Source organism: Carassius gibelio, chromosome B3 (assembly GCF_023724105.1).
Source record: "Carassius gibelio isolate Cgi1373 ecotype wild population from Czech Republic chromosome B3, carGib1.2-hapl.c, whole genome shotgun sequence".
NCBI lineage: Eukaryota > Metazoa > Chordata > Actinopteri > Cypriniformes > Cyprinidae > Carassius > Carassius gibelio.
Window position 1 is genome coordinate 31,378,263 of NC_068398.1, and position 25,305 is coordinate 31,403,567.

At 36.6% G+C, this 25,305-nt stretch overlaps 1 protein-coding gene, 1 long non-coding RNA gene and 1 gene segment (V, D, J or C); all 3 read left to right on the forward strand.

The window, feature by feature from the left end:
- Positions 1 to 800: 800 nt before the first annotated feature.
- Positions 801 to 2,281, forward strand: LOC127952361 (Ig kappa-b4 chain C region-like; the record flags this gene model as incomplete). The annotated part of the segment is given in 2 exon segments: positions 801 to 831; positions 1,879 to 2,281. Coding segments are annotated over 2 exon segments (333 nt in total), but the record flags the coding sequence as incomplete, so codon positions are not given.
- An 8,282-nt stretch (positions 2,282 to 10,563) lies between these two features.
- Positions 10,564 to 12,312, forward strand: LOC127953178 (uncharacterized). Of its 2 annotated transcripts, XR_008153100.1 has the most exons (5): positions 10,564 to 10,661; positions 11,548 to 11,592; positions 11,709 to 11,809; positions 11,913 to 11,978; positions 12,061 to 12,312. It is a non-coding gene; the product is annotated as an uncharacterized LOC127953178 (long non-coding RNA). The 2 variants fall into 2 exon arrangements; XR_008153099.1 differs by having other exon boundaries at positions 11,913 to 12,312.
- A 1,067-nt stretch (positions 12,313 to 13,379) lies between these two features.
- Positions 13,380 to 25,305, forward strand: part of LOC127953110 (NACHT, LRR and PYD domains-containing protein 12) — a 52,664-nt gene continuing 40,738 nt past the window's right edge. For 2 of the 3 annotated variants that reach the window (XM_052552006.1, XM_052552007.1), the window contains exons 1-4: positions 13,380 to 13,513; positions 15,540 to 16,601; positions 21,346 to 21,435; positions 22,915 to 24,849. In XM_052552006.1, the coding sequence (XP_052407966.1) occupies positions 15,640 to 16,601; positions 21,346 to 21,435; positions 22,915 to 24,849 (2,987 nt within the window). In that variant the 5' untranslated portion in view covers positions 13,380 to 13,513; positions 15,540 to 15,639. The remainder of the gene's footprint in view (positions 13,514 to 15,539; positions 16,602 to 21,345; positions 21,436 to 22,914; positions 24,850 to 25,305) is intronic. The other variant, XM_052552005.1, reaches the window with a different exon arrangement.

Consider the following 25,305-nt stretch of genomic DNA (forward strand, 5'->3'; position numbering starts at 1 on the left):
GGTCTCTGGTGATACCAGGCTAAATAGGTTGATACAGTACTACTGGCTCTGCAGTTGAGAGTGACGCTGCTTCCCACAGACACCGAATCCACCGCCGGACTCTGAGTCAGACTGATCTCAGCTGAACAACCTGCCATCATTGTTACAGTCAAACAGATGACACATGAGAAAAATGAGAAAAACATTCATAACTCACTGAATATTCAGCTTAATTCTCACCAGCAAGAGAAAGCAGAAGAGAACAGATCATCAGAGCGTTTGCAGTCATCTTTGCTAGGATTGAGAGAGAACAGACGAGAGCTGCTGTTTTCAGTCCTGATCGAGGACAGTCAGTCTTAAACAGAGGAGGGTGCACTTATTCAAAGCTGCTTCCTTTCACAGAAAATGTGTGTCACATATGTGACACGTGTGATATTGAATTTTAAACTGAACTTAGTTCAAACAGCTATTAAATTATTATTATTATTATTATTATTATTATTATTATTTCAGAAATACAAAGATTTTGTATCAGATCAGCTGATATTTCCCAAATATTTCCCACATGCTGATGATATTTCACAAACATTCAGTAGACCATCAGTGAATCAGCTGGAGTTAAGATTGTTATATTTAAGTGTGCAAACATATTACGATTTTTATTTTCTTTTTAAGAATGTAATTTCTAGTTTTTACTGGTATGTAATTGAGCACAATGTTTAATAAAAGTCCAGCAGTTGTGACAGTGAACAGTGCAGCTGCTGAAGCGTGCAGAGGTTTTTGTGCAGCTGCTCTATTAGTTTCTATCACTGTGATTAACTTTCGGCGGCGGCACCAGACTGGATGTTGGCAGTAAGTAAATATTCTAAATCGTTTAATACAATACAACGTAGTCTAATAAATTATGGCATTATAATTTGAAGGTTTTAATTTGTATTTGAAAAAAAAACATATTTTCTATTTGATATACTAACAGTAATATTTTTCAGTGTAAGTTTATACTGTATTTGTTAGTCTAACTACGAAAACATAATATAAAGGTCTTACATAAATTGTTTTGGCCAAAAGATATTTTAATGGATTTGTTTCAAATTACAGTTTATTATTTAAGTTTGCCAACTTGGCATTTGTGAAATGTATTTTACTACACACTTCAGCATACTTTTACTTAAAATAATACACTTTAAAACAGTACAATAAAGTGTGATCTGAAAATAATGTTTTTGGACACATAACTGCATTTTAAAAATCTATTATGATAATTTAATTTAATTTAAATTCAATTCAATTACTTAAACAGTAGACTGTTGACCCACTTAAGTAGAACAAAACTACATCTGAATATTTCATTTCATAATTATATTAAAGTAAACTGAAATATACTGTAATTTCTATTGTAACTTCTATGTACTTCAATATATCTGTAATTGTGATGATGGAATGCATTGCAGTTTAGCAAGTTTAAAATCCATAAACTTTAAATGCATCAAAGTTAAAATTATAATCAAATACTTTTGTGTAATATGTAAGTCAACAAAATTAAGTTTACACTACTTATCCAAACAAAATGTTTTTTTTATTTATTTATTTTTTTTTTTTTTTTCACAAGGATACAGTAAACGGTACATTTTCAGTTTAAAACGATTTCATTATAGACTCTTTTCTGGATGTATGTGGTTGTATTGAGCAGTTGCTTCAGTTATAACTCCATGCCTTCCCAAACATGTTATTAAACATCTGTCATTATGATTACATTTAACTAGTCTTGAAAAACTTTCATCATATATTACTTTTTCTAAACAGATAGGGATATTGTCTGTCACATTCATCTGTAATAAATGTGTTGAGATGTCTGTTAAGTGAGTTCTCTGTTGTCCGGCTGCTCTGCTCTTTTCTCAGGCGTCACTCCTCCTAAACTGAGCATCCTGTCCCCGTCCCGAGCAGAGATTTCAGCGACACTGTGTGTGGCCAGCGGGGGCTTCCCGTCAGACTGGAGCTTGAGCTGGACGGTGGACGGCAGCAGCAGGTCTCAGGACAGCAGCGCTGGGCTCCTGCAGGAGGACGGTCTGTACAGCTGGAGCAGCAGCCTGACTCTCTCTGAGCAGCAGTGGATGGAGAGCGTCTCAGTGAGCTGTGAGGCCACACGCAGCGGCCAGCCTGCCGTCACTCGACAACTGACCAGAGATCAGTGCTCACAGTAGACCTGCTGCAGCCTTCCTCCTCTCATCTCTCTGATTTCATTCATTCAAGAGATGCTATGATTCTTCTCCTTTATACCTGAAATAAAAGCTTTTATCTTTCATTCTCTTCTTGGTCCTGTTATGACAAATACATGTACAAATATTCCACTGAATATTCTACTAATATTCTCATGGCCTCTTTAAATATCATGAGGTGGTTATGATGTCTGAATGATCTATAATTCAATGGTTAAAAAAAGAATTTGAAATGCTGAGGGAAAAAAAAATATTTTTTAGGAAGACTTGAGAATGTCACATTGTCAACTTCTCTAAAGTATTTCGGGTCTGATAATCAAATAAGCTTCTCTCAGTGAAGCATGAAAACACCTGCAGAGTCGATTATAAACCGAGAGTGGTCTCGAAACAGCATTCCCCACAGTGTTGCTTTTGTTAACAGAAACAAGAATGAGAAGTTTTCAGTTTTCAAATGGTTTTCAGTAATTGAAAAAAGCTTAATTAATATAAACTAAAAATTTATGAAAAACTTCAATATTTTATAAATATATTAAACTTAAAAAAAATAGAAAATAAATAGAAACGTTAACTGTCCCAGCCAGCAATGACATGTGGGGCCCAGATATGTTAAGTACGGGTTCCATGGTTACTGTGTGGGCATGGGCTTTGGCTGGGTGAAATCAACAGGTCCCATGAAGGTTTTGTAGTATGAGTCCCACATATGAGCTGATTACATGGGCCCTATAAGGGACAGGCATGGGCCAACTGGGCATGAGTTTGAACTGAGAACACATATATGGGTCCTGCATTGCATATTTATGGGCCAAGTGGGGATGGGTTTGATCTGGGAACACATATATGGGTCTTGAATGGCATATTTATGGTCCAAGTGGGCATGGGTTTGAACTGGAAACAACATATATGGGTCCTGCATGGCATATTGATGTTCTAAGTTGGGTTTGAACTGGGAACACATGGGTCCTGCATGGCAGAGGCGCAAAGTAACTATGTAGGCCTATTGATTTATGTAATTACTTACTGTACAATTTTAGTAACTTGTAGTAACTCTACATGTAGGCTTATCAAGCATGTAGAGATTGAGTAATTGCAACTCAATACATTTCAAGTCATGCTAGTCACCAAAGAACAAACATCGCATACATGTAGATCTTTTGCCAAAACAGTCCATCAGTCATTTTTATTAGTCGTGCAGAAAATGAAAAATGTAACTTCCCAAAAATTAAAAAAACATCAAAATAGGTCAAAGTTTACGCTGTGTTGAATTATGCTGATTAGTGGACTGTCAGAAAGGTTGCAGGCCTATCGTAACACTTCAAATAATAGTCCAGTCCCAGACGCCTGTCCCTTGGGGCAGAAACACATATTTAGACAACTAGGGATGCTCGAAATTATCGGCTGATATTGGCTTTAAAATTCAATATCGGTGAATATTGGTATTGGTTTAAAGATCCTTACATAGCCCACTTTAAGCCCATAGGGGCATTTACGGTTGAATCCTGGTGCAAGCCCACTTTAAACCACTTTAAACTTTGGGGTGGTGTTGGCGCAGTGAATAAGACGAATTCCTTTGGTGTGAGAGACCCGGGTTCGAATGCACTGTGAGACCCCAATGCCCCCCAATGAATTGCCCAATTAAGACCCATGCAGTACTCTTACAGGTCCCACTTTTAGTACATCTGGGCTTCCACGGCTTGTCCCAATATGGATCCCAGGCACAAACCCACATTTGCCGCCCATGAAGCCCCCATCTGGGCCCCACATGTCATTGCTGGCTGGGAAGGTGGCCACATAAGAAATCACACAACTGGATTGTGATAAAAGACAAAATAAATACGTTTTTTGTTGTTGTTGTTGTTTTAAAGATTAATCATATAAAAAATACAAGTAGGATGTCATTCCAAACCTGTATGAGGTATTTTTTTTTTTTCCGGCTAAATACAAAAATATATTTTGTAGAATATGTAACAAACAGTTGACGGTAGCTATTGACTTACCTAGTATATAAAAAAAGAAATGCTATGGAAGTCAATGGGGACCAGAAACTTTTTGGTTTATTCTTCGGAATATCTTCTTTTGTGCTCAACAGAGGAAAGAAAGTTATACAGGTTTGAAAAATATATGTTATTTTATAACCACACTGTGGTCACTGTCTTTGAAGTTGTCTGAACATTTGCTTTAAGCTGGTTTTCAAGGAGGATGAATGTCTAGTTTTCTGTGTGTGTGCATGTGTGTGTGCGCGACTGGCTGCAGTGTCTCTCAGCTGTATCAGTGCAGTGTAGTGTGACAGAGGTTTTTGTACGGCTCTTTATCACCGTGTGAGTATTTTACCAGTGTGGTCACTCTGACAGAAGTAATGTCCTGCATCTTCAGGCCGGACTCCGCTGATGGTCAGAGTAAAGTCTGCTCCATGTCCACTTCCTGTGAATCTAGAAGGAGCTCCAGTGAGTCGATTTGTGGCACGATTTATGAGTGGTTTAGTAGCTCCTCCAGGTTCCCTGAAGTACCAAGTCATGTGGTCATTCAGATGCACCGGCCTGTTGGCTTTGCAGTTTAATTTCACTTCTTGTCCTGGTTGGGCTGCTATTGTTAACGGTGTTTGAGTGATGACGATCTGTCCTCGGCACTCTAAAAGAGTCAAACATACCATGAAATAACAAAGTATAACACATAAGTTTGTGCAATAAAGACCTAATTATACAAACCCTGCTTTAATGCTAAAAGCATCAAAATAAAAATGATGATGGAAGTCATAGTTGTTCTGTGATAATTATTCTGTGTTAAACTACGGACCTATATACACTTACAAAGCACTGAAGCATGTGCTGCCAATGCAAAGTGCTGCTGTATATGTAAATGTTCAGTGTAATTAGAGCAGAAAAGTCCAATTTAGGAGCAAATACTCATAAATAACATCCAGCACTATTAGGAATGTACACAAACATACAGAATCATCTTTTTTATGGCCAATCAAACTCAGTGGCTTTCGAAATATCCAAGAAATAAATAACTAATCAAATCTGTCACTTAAGTGCAGATACCATGCATCATGAATCAGGTGAATGCTGGGTTTGCTCTTTTAATATCACTGTCTTAATCTGCGTTCCAGTTAAAATGTATGACCTTCAATCCGTCGTGACTTGAATATACAGTATTTCATTGCTTAATTTGCACCTAAATGCACGTTGTTTCATGTTACAGTTTTATCCTCATCTGCTGATGTTAGAAAAACACACAATTATTTCCATTTTGCATAAAGGATGGTTTAAAACGGCTAAAACCTACATTTTGATACATTTATTTGACGTTTAAATTTAAGTTTAAAATGCTACATAAAACCTAGTATTTGTATTTTCATCACGGCAGTAGAGAGGGTTTTACATCACTGTACAATATGTTAGTAACTCTTCTGAGCAAAGAAGCCTTTAGTCATGTTGCAAATGTGTAAATAAACTAAGATAGAAACACAAAACCTCAAAGATTTATCAAACAAAACAATGATGGTAAAGCACTTATTTGTGATGAAGCTGAAAAACATATTTTTTTGTCAAAAGCGTCATTTAGTGCCTCATTCAGATGGAAATAGTATTTATTAAGATACAATATTTGATAAAACTTAAAAGTTTCTGTGGTTTGAGTTGTAAATCTTTATTTCTTGTAAACAATCCTCCTGTGGTTTGAACATGCAGCACTAGAGACACAGGCATTATTCTGAGACCAACAGAATCTCTCCACAAATGCAATCGGAGTTTCTTCAAGTTCACTTCTAGTTTGACTAGAGTTTATTTGATTCAGTGCTTATCAATAACTCAGCTCTGTATACTCACTTTCTTAATTTCAGTAAAACTCTTGAACAGGTTCTGAAGTTCATGAGCTGAAGTTTTGCAGCTGAAGAGTTGCAGTGAACCGTGGAGATTTTCTTCCACACACAGGATGCACCTGTTTCTCCGGCACTTTTCTGTTGTATATTAATGCAAATTATATGTTCTTTCTTACATATAAATAACATAATACAAACAGAATGCAATGATGTGGAAGTCAATATTTTATTCAGAAGACAACATAAATGACATATCAAATGTTTAAACTGAGAAAATATATCATTTTAAGGGAAAAATAAGTTGATTTTAAATTTCATGCCATCAACACATCTCAAAAAAGTTGGGACAAGGCCATGTTTACCACTGTGTGGCATCCCCTCTTCTTTTTATAACAGTCTGCAAACGTCTGGGGACTGAGGAGACAAGTTGCTCAAGTTTAGGAATAGGAATGTTGTCCCATTCTTGTCTAATACAGGCTTCTAGTTGCTCAACTGTCTTAGGTCTTCTTTGTTTCATCTTCCTCTTTATGATGCACCAAATGTTTTCTATGGGTGATGATCTGGACTGAAGGCTGGCCATTTCAGTACCAGGATCCTTCTACGCAGCCATGATGTTGTAATTGATGCAGTATGTGGTCTGGCATTGTCATGTTGGAAAATACAAGGTCTTCCCTGAAAGAGACGACGTCTGGATGGGAGCATATGTTGTTCTAGAACTTGGATATACCTTTCAGCATTGATGGTGTCTTTCCAGATGTGTAAGCTGCCCATGCCACACACATTCATGCAACCCCAGACCATCAGAGATGCAGGCTTCTGAACTGAGCGCTGATAACAACTTGTGTTGTCCTTGTCCTCTTTAGTCTGGATGACATGGCTTCCCAGTTTTCCAAAAAAAGAACTTCAAATTCATCTGACCACAGAACAGTTTTCCACTTTGCCACAGTCCATTTTAAATGAGCCTTGGCCCAGAGAAAATGCCTGTGCTTCTGGGTCATGTTTAGATATGGCTTCTTTTTTTTACCTATAGAGTTTTAGCCGGCAACAGCGAATGGCACGGTGGATTGTGTTCACCGACAATGTTTTCTGGAAGTATTCCTGAGCCCATGTTGTGATTTCCATTACAGTAGCATTCCTGTATGTGATGCAGTGCCGTCTAAGGGCCCGAAGATCACAGTCATCCAGTATGGTTTTCCGGCCTTGACCCTTACGCACAGAGATTGTTCCAGATTCCCTGAATCTTTGGATGATATTATGCACTGTAGATGATGATAACTTCAAAGTCTCTTTGCAATTTTTCTCTTGCTTCACAGTTTTTGGCCGCAGCATTGAGGGAATTGGTGATCCTCTGCCCATCTTGACTTCTGAGAGACACTGCCACTCTGAGAGGCTCTTTTTATACCCAATCATGTTGCCAATTGACCTAATGAGTTGCAAATTGGTCCTCCAGCTGTTCCTTATATGTACATTTAACCTTTCCGGCTTCTTATTGCTACCTGTCTCTACTTTCTTGGAAAGTGTAGTTCTAATTGAAATCCAAAATGAGCCAATATTTGGCATGACATTTCAAAATGTCTCACTTTCAACATTTGATATGCTATTCTATTGTGAATAAAATATATGTTTATGAGATTTGTAAATTATCCCATTCCTTTTTTACTCACAATTTGTACAGTGTCCCAACTTTTTTGGAATCAGGTTTGTATACTCATCAAGACTTCTTTTTTGATAAAACAGTCAGAAGACTAATATTGTACAATATTATTACAATTTAAAATACCTGTATACATTGTAATACATTTTAAAATGACATTTATTTATGTGATGCAAAGCTGAATTTTCAGTGTTATTACTCTAGTCTTCAGTGTCACATAATCCTTCAGAAGAAATTCTAATTAGGAAATATTTTGTTCAGTGTTCCGAAAATTCAAAAGAACTATTTACTTGAAATGTAACTTTTTTTTTAAGTCTTGACTATCACTTTTGATCAATTTAATGCATCCATGCTGAATAAAATTATTTAATTTGTTTGGGGGGATCGTACCCTTACTTTTGAACAGTATTGCATACCATGACAACAAACAATAAAATAAATAAATAAAACCAAACAAACAAACAAAACTAAATAGACACATTAGCTGTAGAAGTCTGCATGCATTGTTTCTCCTCTCTCTTCCTTCTCCTAGGGTTTTTTATGGCCACTTCTGATGCAGTACTGACACCAACTGGACTAAAGTGTGAAGCACAGGCAGGTGAAAAAATAAAATATTAATAATAAGATTCTTTTTATTCTCTTGCATAATCATAATATTGTAAAATATCTTAATATTACACTATATTTTTATGTTGTTCTGTGGATTCTTTCATGTTTTTTTTTTTTCTTTTTCTAAGGATGTCTTTTTAATTCCTTAAATTCTATTCTTTCTCATACATTATTTTATTAGTACATGCTCTATTGTTTTTGTTTGCTCACAATAATTACACTGCCTGGTTTTCATATTTAATATTATAATGATTTAGTCCAGAATGCCAATTTGTTAAAATAACCTTTTTCTCCCATTGCCTACTTGTTGCTTCGTGCTTTACAGATTACCTTCACAGTTCCATACTTGTGCATTCATTTCTGTGTGTTTCACAGCTCCATTATCAACCATTTCATTAGCCTCCACTCCAATATGAGCAGAAACCCATGGAAACATTTAGCTTGCATTACTTAATCTTAAAAAAAAAATTGCAATAATCTCGTACATAATGTCTTACCTTGACGATTTTAATCCACTTGCGAGGCTTGATGGTGCTGCAGAAGAGTCAGTACAACTACATCTTCTACCCACTGGAGTGCTAACATCATGGCAATTAATTCAGCTGCATACACAGATAAGTGGGCTCCTGCATTCTTCAGTAATACTATTTTGTAACTTAGAAATATATATACTCTGTGGAATAGGAAAGCTTTGAGGGAAGATTTGGACACTCCACAGCTCCTGAAATAGTTGAAGTTCAGTAGCTCTGACTCTCTCTCCAGTCCAGTCTCCTGGATGTAAGTTCTTCCCTGAAATTCAGCTTTATGGCAGAGCTGGTGGAAGTGTGAGGATCTGTCAAGTATCTGTGTGACACCAAATCATCAATCAAGCCAGCAGTCCAGAGTAACATTATATTACAAAGAAACCTCCAGATTCAAACAGCATATATGTGCCAGCTGGACCAGATCCCTTACTCTCAGGTGTTTGAGCAGAAAACTACAAAACAACTGTATCCACAGAATGTGGTACCAATAAAAGTCTGGGAGTATTATCTTTATTTAATGGATAAAACTGCAAATCAGTTGGAGAGAGAAATCAGATGGAAACAAGTCCGGTTTCCATCACTGAATATATAATGAAAGCTCTGGAAGAGTTAATAAGGACATACAAAGACCTGTCCAGAAGTGTAATGGTAAATGTGTTCCATAATAATATTATTGTTAATAATAATAATAATATGGATCATAAAAATTTATTAGGGGAAGGGTGTTTTGATGTCCACAATACCAATCTAATTTAATGGATTGTTTTATTCTCTCTTGCTCTGTATTTAAATGGGATAATTCTCTATTCTCTAACAAGCAGACAATTTGTGCTGGTACCTATTCCCAGTTTATTCTTCTATCTCTCTTTTTTTTATATGTAAAAAAAAAAAAAATGCCATTCAGGATGATAAAATTAACAAAATTATGAATATTATTTTCATCATTCCTAAAGTAGCAAATAATTTCTTTCACATTCAGTATTATCATTAGATTAGTTTTAACTGTAAAAGTAAAAAGAAAACAATCTTTCCAAAATGACTTTACACTCTGGCAATCAACAAACAGATGATTTAAAGATTCCTCACAGTTGTTACAAAAGGAACATTCTTTCCCAATATCCATAAAATTAGAAAGCCACATATTAGTTGGATATATTTTGTGTAAGATCTTCAGGTGAATTTCTCTTACTTTGTTAGAAATACAAAATTTGTAAGGGATAAGTAAAATTTCCCTCTTAGAGTAACTCTCTTTTGTTCATTAAATACTTGTCTTATATCGTTGTTAGTACATTTTTTATCAAAAATATATTTACCATTTATAAGAAGATCGTAATCTTTATTTTCAACTTTATAATAAGTCAGGTGGCTGCACATTAAATTAATAAGTGCAGAGGGAATAGCTTTGGTTACTACAAAAAATTATTTACATTTTATAGGAAAGTTGAATTTGGACACAAAAATAATCATAAGAGTGAATTTTTAAAGATGAATCAAATAAATAACTTAAATACATTAACCCGTGACCCAACCATTTCTCAAAAAATAAACTCTTGCCTTTAACTGTAATCAATTCGTTGTTCCATATTTTCATTCTGTGAGGAGAAAAATTATGCACAAAGCACAATTTCCAGGCCAAGAGTGCTTGCTCGTGGAATTGTCGCAGTTTACTACTGTGCATTATACAATAGCAAACAGCACGTCACACAACGTCATCACGTTTTTAGCGGAACTCCTTAAAGGAGAAGGGTCTGGCTGCAGACAATAATGGGCGAGTGGAGCTCCACTCTCAAACCGGAAATACGTCACCTCCACTTGAAAACATCAAGATGGCGTCGCCGGGAGTACTTCAAACTTAAAATCAGGTAATTTTATCTCTGCATCGCTAAAATGGTGAACTGACGCTGTTGTAACGTGCAGTGTAATAAAAACGCACAGGGCTTACGTGAAATTACTCACAAAAGGATTAATAAACAATATGGATTTATAGATTTATATCGCGAGCAATGTCAATCCTGTAATGAAGAGACTTTGCAAATATCTTTAGTTCATTCTTCCATCCGTTGAAGTGAGGTTTAACCTTTAAAAAACTTACATCTATGAATCTAGTATTTGCACAAAGTAATTAAGTTATTTATCAAAAAGTCTAGGATCTTTTCCTTCAACAATACTCCAACCTTAACTGAGATCACAGTCAAAGGGTGTATTGATATCTGTTTGAAATGAAGCCAGTTTTGAAATTCCAGCCAAAAAGTCTGTACAGATTCACATTGGAAAAACATATGATCTACAGTTTCAATATCTTTCTCACAGAACCTGCACGACTTGTTCTCCCAATTAAATCTTTCTTGTAGGAAGTTATTAGATGGATAAATGTCCTTTAGGATTTTAAATGTTACTTCTTTGGCTTTAGGAAGAACTGGATAAGTAAAATAACACTTCCTTGTTTTCTTTGCCTCTTCTTCACTAAATTCTTGAAGAACATACTTTTCAGTTGACTGGGGAAGTACAGTTTGGATAATACATTTCTGAAAAACTTATTTGTTAATTGTTTGCTCTTTAAATGTTTACCTTCAGTACATGATGGATAGCATAGGTGTAACTTAGTTTTTGGTGGCTTGTGGTAAAATAATGTAGTGAATAATGAAAGGACACGATTGTTTTGTATGTGTATGTCTTTAGCATTTGTTATATAATGTTAAAAAGGTCATATGAGGTGGTTGTCATATTTAATTTTTCATTCACTTCCAGGGATAGGATTGGCATGGAAGATGCAGCACTCTTTACATTTTAAATGTATGTTGCCACCCTAGAAGTCCAAGTCTTTTTACATGTGACATTAACATGTACATATTTATTTTTCTCTATTTTGTTGTTCTGTTATTCTATTGTTTGACTTTTTTTTGTTTCAGATCAAATGTATATCAAGTGTTATCCATCCTGATAACACCTCCACAAATAGAGACTGGAACTTCTGAGCACCATCACCTTGTCTGCTATGGGACTGTCATAGGTGAATGATGCAGTACTTTTCTGTGTTGAATTTACAAAACGTCAGTACACAGACATAGTTTTGTTCCAGTTTTGCTGTGCTCATGTCTTCTTTGTGTCCTCAGCCCAGCAATCAGATGCATCAGAACAACAAAGCACAACTGTGGTGGACCAGGCACCTTCAGCAACAAGTAAATTGCTTTAACATTAATGATAATTAAATGTCAGTATTGTAATTAAACTTGACCCATCTGACGTAATTGTTCATGCCAGAGATTTAACAACACTGTCAGTCAGGAGCATATTTAACAGGAGCCACACTCAACTGGCTTGATGGTGACTTCAGTAAGTGTGGTTGATCCACTTGTTTTTGTGGCTATAATAATTAGGCTAAGTAATCTCACTCTCTTCCATTTCCCTAACATGAAACTTTTGACTGAAACATGAAAATGATACTTAACCGGTGTAGTGAGGATATTTAAAGAGACGCTGTCACTATCTAAAGTACAGAAAGCCTTACATCATCTCTAGGTGCAGTCACCTACAGCGCAGCCAGCTTCACAAAGACTGTGGGGCTGGTCACCAGGAAAATGGACAACAGGGAGTGCTTTTGGGGTTTTACTCCTCAAATGACCACCCTGGCTACTGTAGCTGGGATTGCTTCACAGACGATGGAGGCCTTGAAGAGTAAAGTGTGCGTGCGTGCGCACACATTGTATTTTTACTGTAACAATTATGGTCACTTGCAGTTAATTTGTTTTCAGTGTAGTGTAAGATGTGTTAATTATTATTATTACTCAAAATCCATTAAAACTTCTAAATTGTGGAAGTTATTCTTCATTATGTTACTGTGGTTATTTTGTATATGTTATTATTTTGATTAAAATACAAAATTCGACACACAAATTCTGGTTGAGGTATTATTTTAATAATTTAATATTTCATTATTTTTTCACTGCTAAATATTACGAACATAGGGTTAATTTTCTAAAATGCATGGAATGTTACATTGTCAGTTGTACATTGGTAAAACAAACATGAAAAAAAGGCAGAAGCCCTACAAATATGGATTGTGGATGTCTGTAGTGCAAATTGCTGAGGGGAAATAAAAAAAATTGCTGTCGTGTCATAAACAGTGAAAGATTAGTATATTATTATTTCTACTAGGTAAAAGTAACAACGATAAAAGTACAGAACATATTAACATTACGTACAAAGAGGTGACATAACTTGCAAAGCACCCCTTATACATGTATATAACAAGTAATAATATAAAACGAAAGTTTGGTGGAGTTGACGTATTTTCGCTCTTGAATGGAGCTCCACTCGCCGCCATGGAGGTGACGTAATTCTACGGAAAGTGTTGCCCGGTCCAACATGGCGGCCGCGTCATTAGTGGAGGCGACGTAATTCCACGGAAAGTGTGGCCCGGTCCAACATGGCGGCGGCGTCATTAGTTTAGGCGACGTATTTCTACGGAAAGTGTGGCCCGGTCCAACATGGCGGCCGCGTCATTAGTGGAGGCGACGTATTTCTACGGAAAGTGTGGCCCGGTCCAACATAGCGGCGGCGTCGCTAGTGGAGGTGACGTATTTCCGCTCTTGAGTGGAGCTCCACTCGCCCATATATCTGCAGCCAGACCCTTTTATGCCTTAAAGTGAAACAGAAAGTGAATCAGAGACGCTATCAGGGAGGATTGTAAATTGAAATGTCTTCACGTGTCACGGTAAGTTTGTTAAAACGTTTTAAAGCTATAATAGCTGTTACTGGGAGGATCTTTTGCGTCTAAACAGATGTTTTGTCGAACTCGAGCGATTTTCGCTTCTCTCTGGAGAGCTAGGCCTATATATCCCGGTGGAAACCGCACGGCGTCCAGGGTACACTCACAAACCAGCGACGAAAAGTTCACTTAAAAATGACTAAGTGGCGTCCATAATGTACTGAAAATGTGAGTGACGCGTACAATTTTGATCGCCTAATCTGACTGAAAGCATGACTGTAACCAGGGGTACATTAATGCACGGACTGAAGCCCAGTGGCCTACACTTGGGAGGGGCCCACTGGCTGCTGGGAAATTATATTTTTCGAATAACTTTGTATATATGGTACTTTTCAGCAGTGACAAAAGCATTCTGTCAATAATCGTACACACTCATTTTGTCATTGTCTGCAAAACAAATGTACCTTCTGGTACTAATAAAGATACTTTGAACCTTGACTAAAGACTTGCAGTCAATGTTTGATGTTCAGTAATTATTATTTCAAGAAAGGTAAATAATTTTGGCTCTACATATGGCTCGTTTATGTTTCTTGTGTTCTGTAAGAGCTGGATGTGGAAAAATGTATCTATGTTTTTCTGAATGTCTGACTAATTTTTTCCTGTCTGATCTATTTTTCCCAAATTGTTTTGAACTGTACTGTATAGCTGTGTCTTGCGATCAGGGCCATGCCAAGCATGGTTGCAATGTGGTAATTGTAAGATTGGATAATTGTTATACATGAAAAACGCTGTTGTTTCATTATGAAAAAGCTTTTTTTTTATTTTTATTTTTATTTTTTTTATAAAATATTTGAGTTTGTTATGTGTATATATATTTGTATTATTGCATTAGATCAGATAACATTTAAAACTCTCATATGGTCATGTTACAACGTACCCCACCTATGGGATATTTTGATGTATGCATTGCATTCTATGCATTTAAAAAGTAAAAAAAAAAAAAAATCTAAAAAAGGAAACTTAGTTGTTCATTTTAAGAGACCCAAGAGTCTTATTTTCTCTTGCATAATTAATATTGCACTTTAATTAACCAAAAACACATTTTATCCGATTACTCGATTAATTGATGGAATTTTTGTTAGAAAACTCGATTACTAAAATATTCGATAGCTACAGCCCTAGTATGGACTGATGACAATATCTAAGGACTTTTAAGGTAATCAGCTAACCTAGCAAGCTGTTATTACTGTTGCTTTTTTTATATCAGGATGTTAATAATAATAAGAAGACCATAAAAATAGATATCAGGATATGTAATGCACACTGAAGGCATCTTGAGAAAAACAGCTCTGTATTTAATGAAGCACATACAAAAGACCTGAACCGAATGTGACGTGACCTTTTTTGCAGAATACAGAAGTTTGTTGCACATAACCCTTATAGCTGATACCAAAAGTGTGAGAACCCAGAATGTTGCTTTGGTTACAGTGTATTACTCCTCACAGTTTTGAGAGTGAGTTCAAAAAACATTTAAAACATTTAGAGGACTCACTCATATTTAAATGTGGTTGTCACTTCTAAGACTTAATGATGTGTACGTGGCCTGTCTCTGGACTCACTTCTGCCCTGAAACTGCTGATACTGCATATCCCACTATGTGTCTTATGTCTATAAGCCTGTGTCCTCCAGAGTGCACATCTGTGGGTCTTAAACATCAACAAGGATGTCTCAATTAAAATAAGCAAGAATTGTAAAACTCACTGTTATTCCTTGTGAGACGCAGCCTTCAAAATCTTATTTTAAAGAAATGTATCTTGGTATTATACTGTGCCAACAGCGTGTTACTGCATCTGTGTTTTGTGCTTTGTTCATAACAACAGCACTTAACTGCTCTAAAATTACTATAAGCCACAACTACAGGGCGTCCAGACACTTTAGTCACTGTGCCTCACTTCTGGACACCATCTCCTACTGAAATTCTATTGTGTAAAAATTCAGTGTATTTTCTCTTTGTCTCTGTTTCCACATACAGGCCTGAAATCAAGTCTCTTATCTAGGAAAAAAAGAGATCCAGAACAGCCTGTAAGGTGTGTGTGCATGAGGAGAGAGAGGAGGAGAAACCTGCTTATAAAATGAATTTGTATGAGGAGAGAGAGGAGGAGGCTCCTGTTGATGCTCAGAGAGCAGGGTCTCCAGGATTCAGCTTTGTGTCTATGAAGAGTAACAACTCCATGTTTGAGCCCCCTGTCTTCAGTGATGTTGACGCTCAGAGAGCAGGGTCTCCAGGATTCAGCTGTGTGTCTATGAAGAGTAACAACTCCATGTTTGAGCCCCCTGTCTTCAGTGATGTTCACCCTCAGAGAGCAGGGTCTCCAGGATTCAGCTGTGTGTCTATGAAGAGTAACAACTCCATGTTTGAGCCCCCTGTCTTCAGTGATGTTCACCCTCAGAGAGCAGGGTCTCCAGGATTCAGCTGTGTGTCTATGAAGAGCAACAACTCCATGTTTGAGCCCCCTGTCTTCAGTGATGTTCACCCTCAGAGAGCAGGGTCTCCAGGATTCAGCTGTGTGTCTATGAAGAGTAACAACTCCATGTTTGAGCCCCCTGTCTTCAGTGATGTTCACCCTCAGAGAGCAGGGTCTCCAGGATTCAGCTGTGTGTCTATGAAGAGTAACAACTCCATGTTTGAGCCCCCTGTCTTCAGTGATGTTCACCCTCAGAGAGCAGGGTCTCCAGGATTCAGCTGTGTGTCTATGAAGAGTAACAACTCCATGTTTGAGCCCCCTGTCTTCAGTGATGTTCACCCTCAGAGAGCATCATCTCCAGGATTCAGCTGTGTGTCTATGAAGAGTAACAACTCCATGTTTGAGCCCCCTGTCTTCAGTGATGTTCACCCTCAGAGAGCAGGGTCTCCAGGATTCAGCTGTGTGTCTATGAAGAGTAACAACTCCATGTTTGAGCCCCCTGTCTTCAGTGATGTTCACCCTCAGAGAGCAGGGTCTCCAGGATTCAGCTGTGTGTCTATGAAGAGTAACAACTCCATGTTTGAGCCCCCTGTCTTCAGCAGTGGACCTTCTGTGACCTCTGACGCTGTGTGAGTATCATGAAGTTGAATGTGAATTAATTTAAGATGATGATTCACTCACTGAAGTATGCATCTATAAAATTGAATTCATAATAATAAAGATTCTTCAAATAGTCATCTAACTATTTAAACGTACACACCTGCATGGTCACTGAAATGAAAACTATGCTAAGAATCTTACTTCAGTTAAAGGAGAATGAACAATCAGGCAAGATATGAGCTAAGGACAAAAACAAAACAATAACAACAGCAACATTAACCACTCCACTGTACTGTGAAGTAAAAAAAAGAAAATAAAAAAATAGCATTTAATAATAATGATCATAATATACAATACTAACATGTATGGCTGTACATCTTTTTGCCTTCAAATGTTAAACCATTAAGCCTTTATTTTGTCAGAAAACACATGGGGAACTGCATCGAGTATCACAGAAGAAAATTGTCTTTTCAGTTTTAATAGCAGAAGTCAGTTCTCAGCAAGGAGTTTAGAGGCCACTTTGCTCACACATCACATACAACAGCAATCAGCAATTTATATCACTACTTCAGGATTCATGATCCTGATTGGTTTCAGGTATAGATTAACCTGAAAGGTAGCCAAGCTTGGACATCTTCGTAACGTATCTCCATTGATCATCATAGGTTCCAGCTAGCTTCCGAATCTTCACTTCTGTATGTCTGGATTTTCCCATTTGTTACAACTTTTCCATTCTATTGTTACATGTTTTGCTTCTCTAGGCCAGCAGAGCTGATAATATAGATCAAACCCTACTGTGTAAAATATTGTAAAATTGGGGTCTATATACACTGTCAAAATACAGTGTAGGGAGGGACAACTATGTTTTCAGTACTTTATGAATGTACTATTTGAAATTTGACTTGCCAATTATAACCTGATAATATAGCATGATATCTACAAGTAAAAAAAAAATAAACATAAAAAATTGCAATATGCATGAAGTCACCATTGTGGAAATATGTGTTAGCTTTAGTTGGGCTCTTGATCCTTGACTTTTTAAAATTAGATTTTCTTTGGCTTCAAATCATCCTGTAGAGGCCTGATTTACTAATCATATCCAGAGTCTAATCTGCGTGTATGCTAATTTGTATATGCTATTTTGCGTATGCTATATATTATGCAATATTTCAAACCTTTAAACCACGGGAAAAAATCAACCCACTGCAACAGTTTAAAATCAACTCAATTCATTGGAAAAACAATGTGGATTAGGCAACCCTACATCCAACATGAGCAGCATCCAATTCAATTTAAATACTCTGCATATTGATAGCTACTCCCTGATGCACAACAATTATATATTCAATATTACAGTGTTCTCGTGAGCGGGATTAAGAAAACAGTCCCACGCATGTGTTTAATATAAAAATGCACACAATGAATGATGACCGCAGAAGGCAAAAGCCGAATCCTTTGACATTTTGTGAAGTCTAGAAATCCTATCTGACATGTTCCGGTAAAAGAGAATGTATGTTCACCCTAATTTATTATTTTTGCATTATTATATTCTTTTAATACTACTGCATGCTTTTGATATTTTAAAAAGGCTTACAAGTCGTTATGAGGAAGTTAAATGGACAGAATCACAGACATCAAGAATTTGCGTATGAACCTCAACAATGGTGACAAACAACAAACAGATTATACAGATAAACAGATCAAGTCTGAACGTCACGAAGCAAGCTACTAAAGTCACAAAGTTTTTGATGATTCATGATGTTTGTTTGAGGCAAAACACTTTCTTTATAATGAATTTCACAAGCTAGGACCACGCCACAAACAAGCTATGGAATAGTTAATTAAACAGTGTTACGGACCTGCCGGCTCCTCCTCCTCGTTTTGCCTTTGCGTCTCCCCTACAGGTGAGCAGAGCACAGGTGTGGCGTGTTGCCTATAATTGCTTCCAGGACTGTGGGATTGCTTCGAGTATCCTGGATGTTTAAAAGCTCTCCAGACGGGGTTGAAAGAGGGCCGCCGCTTCTCCTTCTCTCCCGCACCGTTTTGCTGATTTTGTTTCCTTTCACATTACTCTTCATATACCCTGATTACATACGTTTTCAGTTCTTTAGTTTAACACTTATACTGACCTTATTTACTTTATGTTGCTCATTCTTTATCATTAATAAATATATTTTCTTTAAAGCAAATATCCGCGTGGTCTTCCCTCTCTGTTGCGTAGCCCGGCACAGGCTGCACATAACAACAGGATGTTGGGGAAAAGAAGAAAGAGGGTGAAGGGGTAGATGGAATTGGATGCTGGTCAGGTTGATCAGGGCATCTAGAAGTAATGGACCAGAGAAAACCTAGGTTGCAGGTATCGTCTTGATTGTTTATTTTGACCAGATGATTAGGACCCCTCAATACAACCTAAAAGAAAGAGAAATATGGGATAAGGATGGCTGAATGGATGAGAAAGGGAGGGTTCGAGAGAGGGAGACAAACAGTTTGGTATGAGGCATCCCAATGTTTGAAGTTTTCAGGATATCAGGGGATCGTTTGATCTCAATATGCAACTGCTATAATATCACAAGACTGATGTAGATAATGTAAAACTAGCTAATATACTCAGTGATAAGACTCCAGATGAGATCATTGAATCAGGCCTTTACATAATGATTGAATCATCATCAATAAGTAAGCAACTCGATGGATTATAAAGGGTTTGGGCTCTTTTTAATCAGGTGAATTTTCTGCAAATAATGATATGCAATTCTTCATGATATAGACGTTTCATTAAGTTACAAGTGAAAACACCACATGAAAGCTAACTGAGTTTTTTGCTAAGCATGTCAACAGGTCAGTTTTATGTGTGTTATAAATTCATGAGGAATATCCTTAGATATAAGTGACGGATTATAGTGAGTTTAGGCTCTTATTAGTCAGGAGAATGAGCTCTAAATAATGGTGTGTAATTCCATGACCTGAGCGTGTTTTATAAAGTTGCAAGCAATAAAGTGACATAAATACCACATCCATATATTACCTTTGCTAAGGAACAAGGAAAAATCTTAAACTAAGAGAAAAGGGGACTTTGATCATGTTGCTATGGAAGATGATAATCAAGCTTACTAACTACACCCACAGTGATTGGCTGAGAGGTCTCTTGGTCTCTTTCAGTCATTTAATCATAGAAATAATGTAGATCGAGGTAAATGTTTGCCTGTCATTCATCAACCTCAAATAAGGCACTCAAATTATTATTTAAAAATTAAAACTAGGGCAGGGCAATTTTCCCACTTTTATCAGTTAAATTGAATGTATTGTTTTGCCATGATTTATTTTTTAGAAATCGAGGAATAACAATTTTGATAAGAAATAGAACGATCCAACTGTATCTCGGCGCACGCGATTAACCACTCACGAGTGACGCGCTCTGTGAAGGACCATAAATATAGAGCTAGTCGTCATTCACACAGCGCTTGTGTTTTGACAGATGCAACGCGGGCAGTGGAATAGGTAAAACATGCAAGAAGATTGGAGTGAACTTCTCTTAACTTGAGCGCAGTATTTTTAGAATGGCATTTCATGCATGAGACACTGCAAGAGACGCGAGCGCAACAGTCAAACATCCATGGTTACACAGATAAACAATAGAAAAGCAGCGCTATTGAATTAAAATAATAATAATTGTAAATAACTACTACTGTATGTCTGATATTTCATGTTTGCATCGTGGTGACAGGCTGAAAGCTGCTGTTGTTTTTAAAGAACATTTACAGTTGTAAATGTACAAGACAAATTTGTAAAATATGTAGTTGTAGGTTTTTGCATCTTTTCTGCAAAAGATATTGTGTGATAGAAGTGATTTGTTTAACATTTACATCATGCTGACAACTTCATGTGTGCTGCACTTGGAATAGAATTGTCTTTAACTAAAGGGTTAATAAAGAAAACAACTTGAATCATATTGTAGTTACATTTTCAAGTTGGCTATTTAAAAATCTTTCAAAAATCGAGAATTGGTCAAACATTCTGAAAAAATTTAGATTAAAAATTTTTGCAAAATCGCCCAGTCCTAATTAAAACTTGTAAATTGTAGCAGCTTTACACTGCTGCTCACGCTAACATTATAACTTGAATGAATGTGTGCTATTAGAGATATTCTCCTGGTAACAACCTAAAATCTATGGAACTATAGGAGAACCTAAAATCTATGGAACTATAGGAGAACCTAAAATCTATGGAACTATAGGAGAACCTAAAATCTATGGAACTATAGGAGAACCTAAAATCTATGGAACTATAGGAGAACCTAAAATCTATGGAACTATAGGAGAACCTAAAATCTGCCCTCATGTTTGCTTATAGAGACAAGATTAATAATTTGAAACTGTAACGGTTCTATTTTTTTTATAGTGTTTAAACTCAATATATTAACAAAACCTTGTGTTTTTGTAAAATAAACATAATTGCTTTCTGGATGCACTTTCTGTTGTCTCTGTCTCTGTGAACTGGAGCATGGCACAAAAATTTTACGCAGTGTATAGCCTACTTGCCTTAAAGACATGAGAAATATATCTACAGAAAGCCTGAAATGTCTACTTTTAAACAAAATTCAATGATTATGTAATTGTATTAAAGGTACATTTCTCTCGGCGTGTCACTGTACTGTGGATGTGGCTGGTCAGCATCCTGATTTTAGCATAAAAACGCTTTGAAAAATACTTGTAGAGCAAAAAGTTAGGAGTCATGAAATTAATTCCTATTAATTTTCTATTTTGTTTTTCTCAGTATCATCAGCTGGAAAAGAAAGCGAGCAGCTTCTCCACTACAGTCCCCTAAACCTGATCTCAGTGATGAATCAGTGACGTTTGATCCTGTGTGAGTATATTCATGTAGAGAGAGACATTCAACACAAGAACAAATTATATACACAGAAATAACAAAATATATATTTACTTTTGTTCTGAAGACAGAAAACAAACTAACAAAAATTGTGTTGTAGTTTTTAAACAGCAAATATAACACTTAAATGTAAATCATGATATAAAGAAAGAAAACTGAAAACAAAGTCAATAAGCTCTTTGTTACATGAAGCTGCTTTGTTAATTAGTGCTCTTATGCTTTTCTATATCTATTCCCTTTTTGTGTTATTACACAAAAATTCAGGGGCACAGTGGGATTTCTGCATCAGAGTAATATTGACCACAATAGATTGATTATATTTAAAATTAGCATATATGTGACCCTGTCTGTGAAATCCAGGCTAAAGTCTCAATGTCAAATTATGAGATAACAAGCATCAAAGTTTGATTTCAACCATTAATTTCACTATAATTTCAATCTTTGAAATGGCCTCACTCAGTCAATATTAAAAATATAAAGGTTATATTTTCACAGAATGTTCTACGCCTTTTTGAAGGATGATTTTATATAGAAAACAGTAAATTACAAAAAAATGACTTCAGCTGGGTTTTCACAGGCAGGTTCACAAATATCGAACACAAATTTCTAAATGTGGTTGTGGTATGATTTCAAATAAGATTTTAAATATTAGAGACATTTAAATAGTGTTGTCAAAAGACCCAGTACTTCGGTAAAAAATTGAAAATGTCATGGTACCAGGTTTCTTTAAGTATCGGTGGTACCGAGTACCCGGTCAACCCGGGTCTTGGCGCATACAGCACTATGATTTCCGCGAAGCAGAAAACACGGATGGAATCTCAAAATCTAGTCATGAAAATGAAACTTACATTTTAATATGGACAGTCATGGAATTTGTCAAAGTTAGCATAAATGAATCAAATCAAATCTCCATATGGACCAGTATCTGTAAAAGTTAAGCTGCACAAGTTGGTTGAAATATAAATAAAAATTCATTTTTTCATAAAGGCATCGTGCTAGAAATATTGCTATTATTTAGTATAATGTATGTGATACGGCTACTACTGTTGAAAAAATTAATAAAATGTTATTTTTTTAAGAAATAAATCATGCAATATTTCTTCCATGTTTTAATTTTAATAGCAAATCCCCTTTTATTTACCAAAAAATAAAATGTGTTTAAATTTCATTAATTAAAAGTAAACTTGTTTACTGTTTTTCAGAATTACTTGTAGAAAAACTTTAAACACAATTGTAAATAAGTATAAAGAATGGCATTAGTTTTATTTTTAGTGATAAAACGTTTTTTTTGTTTGTTTTTTTTTTTTATTAGCATATTTTTGTGTTTTGCTTTGGTATCGAAATTCATACAGAGAACCGTGGATTTTCACCGGTATCGCTACCGAATACTGAATACATTTAAATATTTTCTCTGTTTTGATAAAACTTTCTCTGTTCTTCTTAACATCTTTTCAGAGGTGGGAGAGCTGACCAGATCAGATATGTGTCCTGTCTGTCCAGCACATCCTCCTCCAGTCAGAACCACATCAGTCATCATGACACAGAAACAGATCTGCAGCTCGATTCTCATCAACCAGAGCATGATGATCTACAGAGAGTCAAAGACCAGCACAAAACCAGCATGAAGAACAAGTATGAGAGCTTATTTGAGGGAGTCAAACTACAAGAGAATCAAACCCTCCTGAACAGGATTTACACACAGCTGTACATCATAGAGGGAGAGAGTGAAGGAGTGAATGAAGAACATGAAGTGCTACAGATGGAGAAAAGTTACAGGGCACTCCAAGACACTCCAATCAACTGCAATGACATCTTTAATCTTTTACCTGAACCAGGAGATGAGGAGAAGAGAAGAAAGAAAGACACAATAAAGACTGTTCTTACTAAAGGCATCGCTGGAATTGGAAAAACCGTCTCTGTGCAGAAGTTCATTCTGGACTGGGCCGAGGGAAAAGCCAATCAGGATGTAGATTTCATGTTTGTGCTTACATTTAGAGAGCTGAACTTGATTAAAGATCATCAGTACAGTCTTCACAGACTTCTGCTTGACTTTCATCCTGAACTTCAAGATCTGGACTCAAAGATTTATGATGAATGTAAAGTTGTGTTCATCTTTGATGGTCTGGATGAAAGCAGAATTACACTGATGTTTTCAGACGGTCAGAAAGTTTCTGATGTGACTGAGATTTCATCAGTGGGTCTGTTGATGTCAAACCTCCTGAGAGGAGATCTGCTTCCCTCTGCTCTCATCTGGATCACCACCAGACCAGCAGCAGCCAATCAGATCCCCTCCAACTACATCAACCGTGTGACAGAGATTCAGGGATTCAATGACCCTCAGAAGGAGGAATATTTCAGGAAGAGAATCAGTGACGAGGATCAAGCCAGCAGAATCATCTCACACATCAGAAGAGCAAGAAGCCTCCACATCATGTGTCACATACCCGTCTTCTGCTGGATCTCATCCACTGTGCTTCAAAACATCCTGAAACAAGATCTCAGTGCAGAAATCCCTCAAACTCTGACTGAAATGTACATCTACTTCCTGCTCATTCAAACAAAGATGAGGAACCAGAAGTATGAAGAGAGACATCCAGAGAAACTCCTGCAGTCCAACAGAGAAGTGATTGTGAAACTTGCTGAACTGGCTTTCAATCAGCTGATGAAGGGCAATGTGATGTTTTATGAGGAGGACCTGAGAGAGAGCGGTATAGATGTCACTGATGCCTCAGTGTATTCTGGGATCTGCACTGAGATCTTTAGAGAGGAATCTGTGATTTATCACAGGAAGGTTTACAGCTTTGTACATCTGAGCTTTCAGGAGTTTTTTGCAGCACTGTATGTGTTTTACTGCTATTTACACAAGAACAGTGAGGTTCTGAAGATGTTCCTGACAGGAAAGAACAGAACTCAGTGTGAGAAAGTTTCTCTGGATGTGTTTCTGAAAGGAGCAATGAATAAAGCCTTAAAGAGTAAAACTGGACACCTGGATCTCTTCCTTCGGTTTCTTCATGGCGTCTCACTGGAGTCCAATCAGAGACTCTTACAGGATGTACTGATACACACAGAGAACAACCCAGAGAACATCAAGAAAATACCCCAAAACCTCAAACGAGGTCAGAAAAACAACGTCAGTCCTGAAAGATGGATAAATCTGTCACACTGCTTGATTGAGATGAAGGATAACTCAGTTGTTGAAGAGATGCAGGCATTTTTAAATTCTGGAAATACCACTAAAAGTCTTTCTCTTGCACAATGTTCAACTTTGGCAAACATAATCCTGATGTCAGAGGAGGCGCTGGATGAGTTTGAGTTTAAAAATTTCACCACCAAATCAAAAGATGGGAGACAGAGACTGTTACCTGCTGTGAGGAACTGCAGAAAAGCTCTGTAAGTGTGAAAAACAATTATATTTAACATGAGTTGGGATGTGTTTGATGTGTTTCATTGGGGGTTGTGTTTTGTGATTTTTGTCAATATATTTCATTTACGTAATAAAGTAACTCATATTATAATCTCCAGTCCTGGAGGGCCAGTGTCCTGCTGAGTTTATCTCTAATCCTAACCAAATACCCTCATTTAATCCCAGTGTTTATATTTACAAATTTACAGATATGTACATAATGTACTTTTAATTATGTCATGTACTTTTTTTTTTTTTTGTAACCGACCAGAGAGTGAATGTTAAACTAACATGATCTTATATGGTAAAAATTGATAACTAAGGCAGTGCTTCTCAAACTTCTCCTGTGTACCCCAGCAATGCACATTCTGGATGTCTCCCTCATCCAGCACATCTGATTTAACTCATCAGCTCTTTAGTAGAGACTCCAAGACCTGAATTGA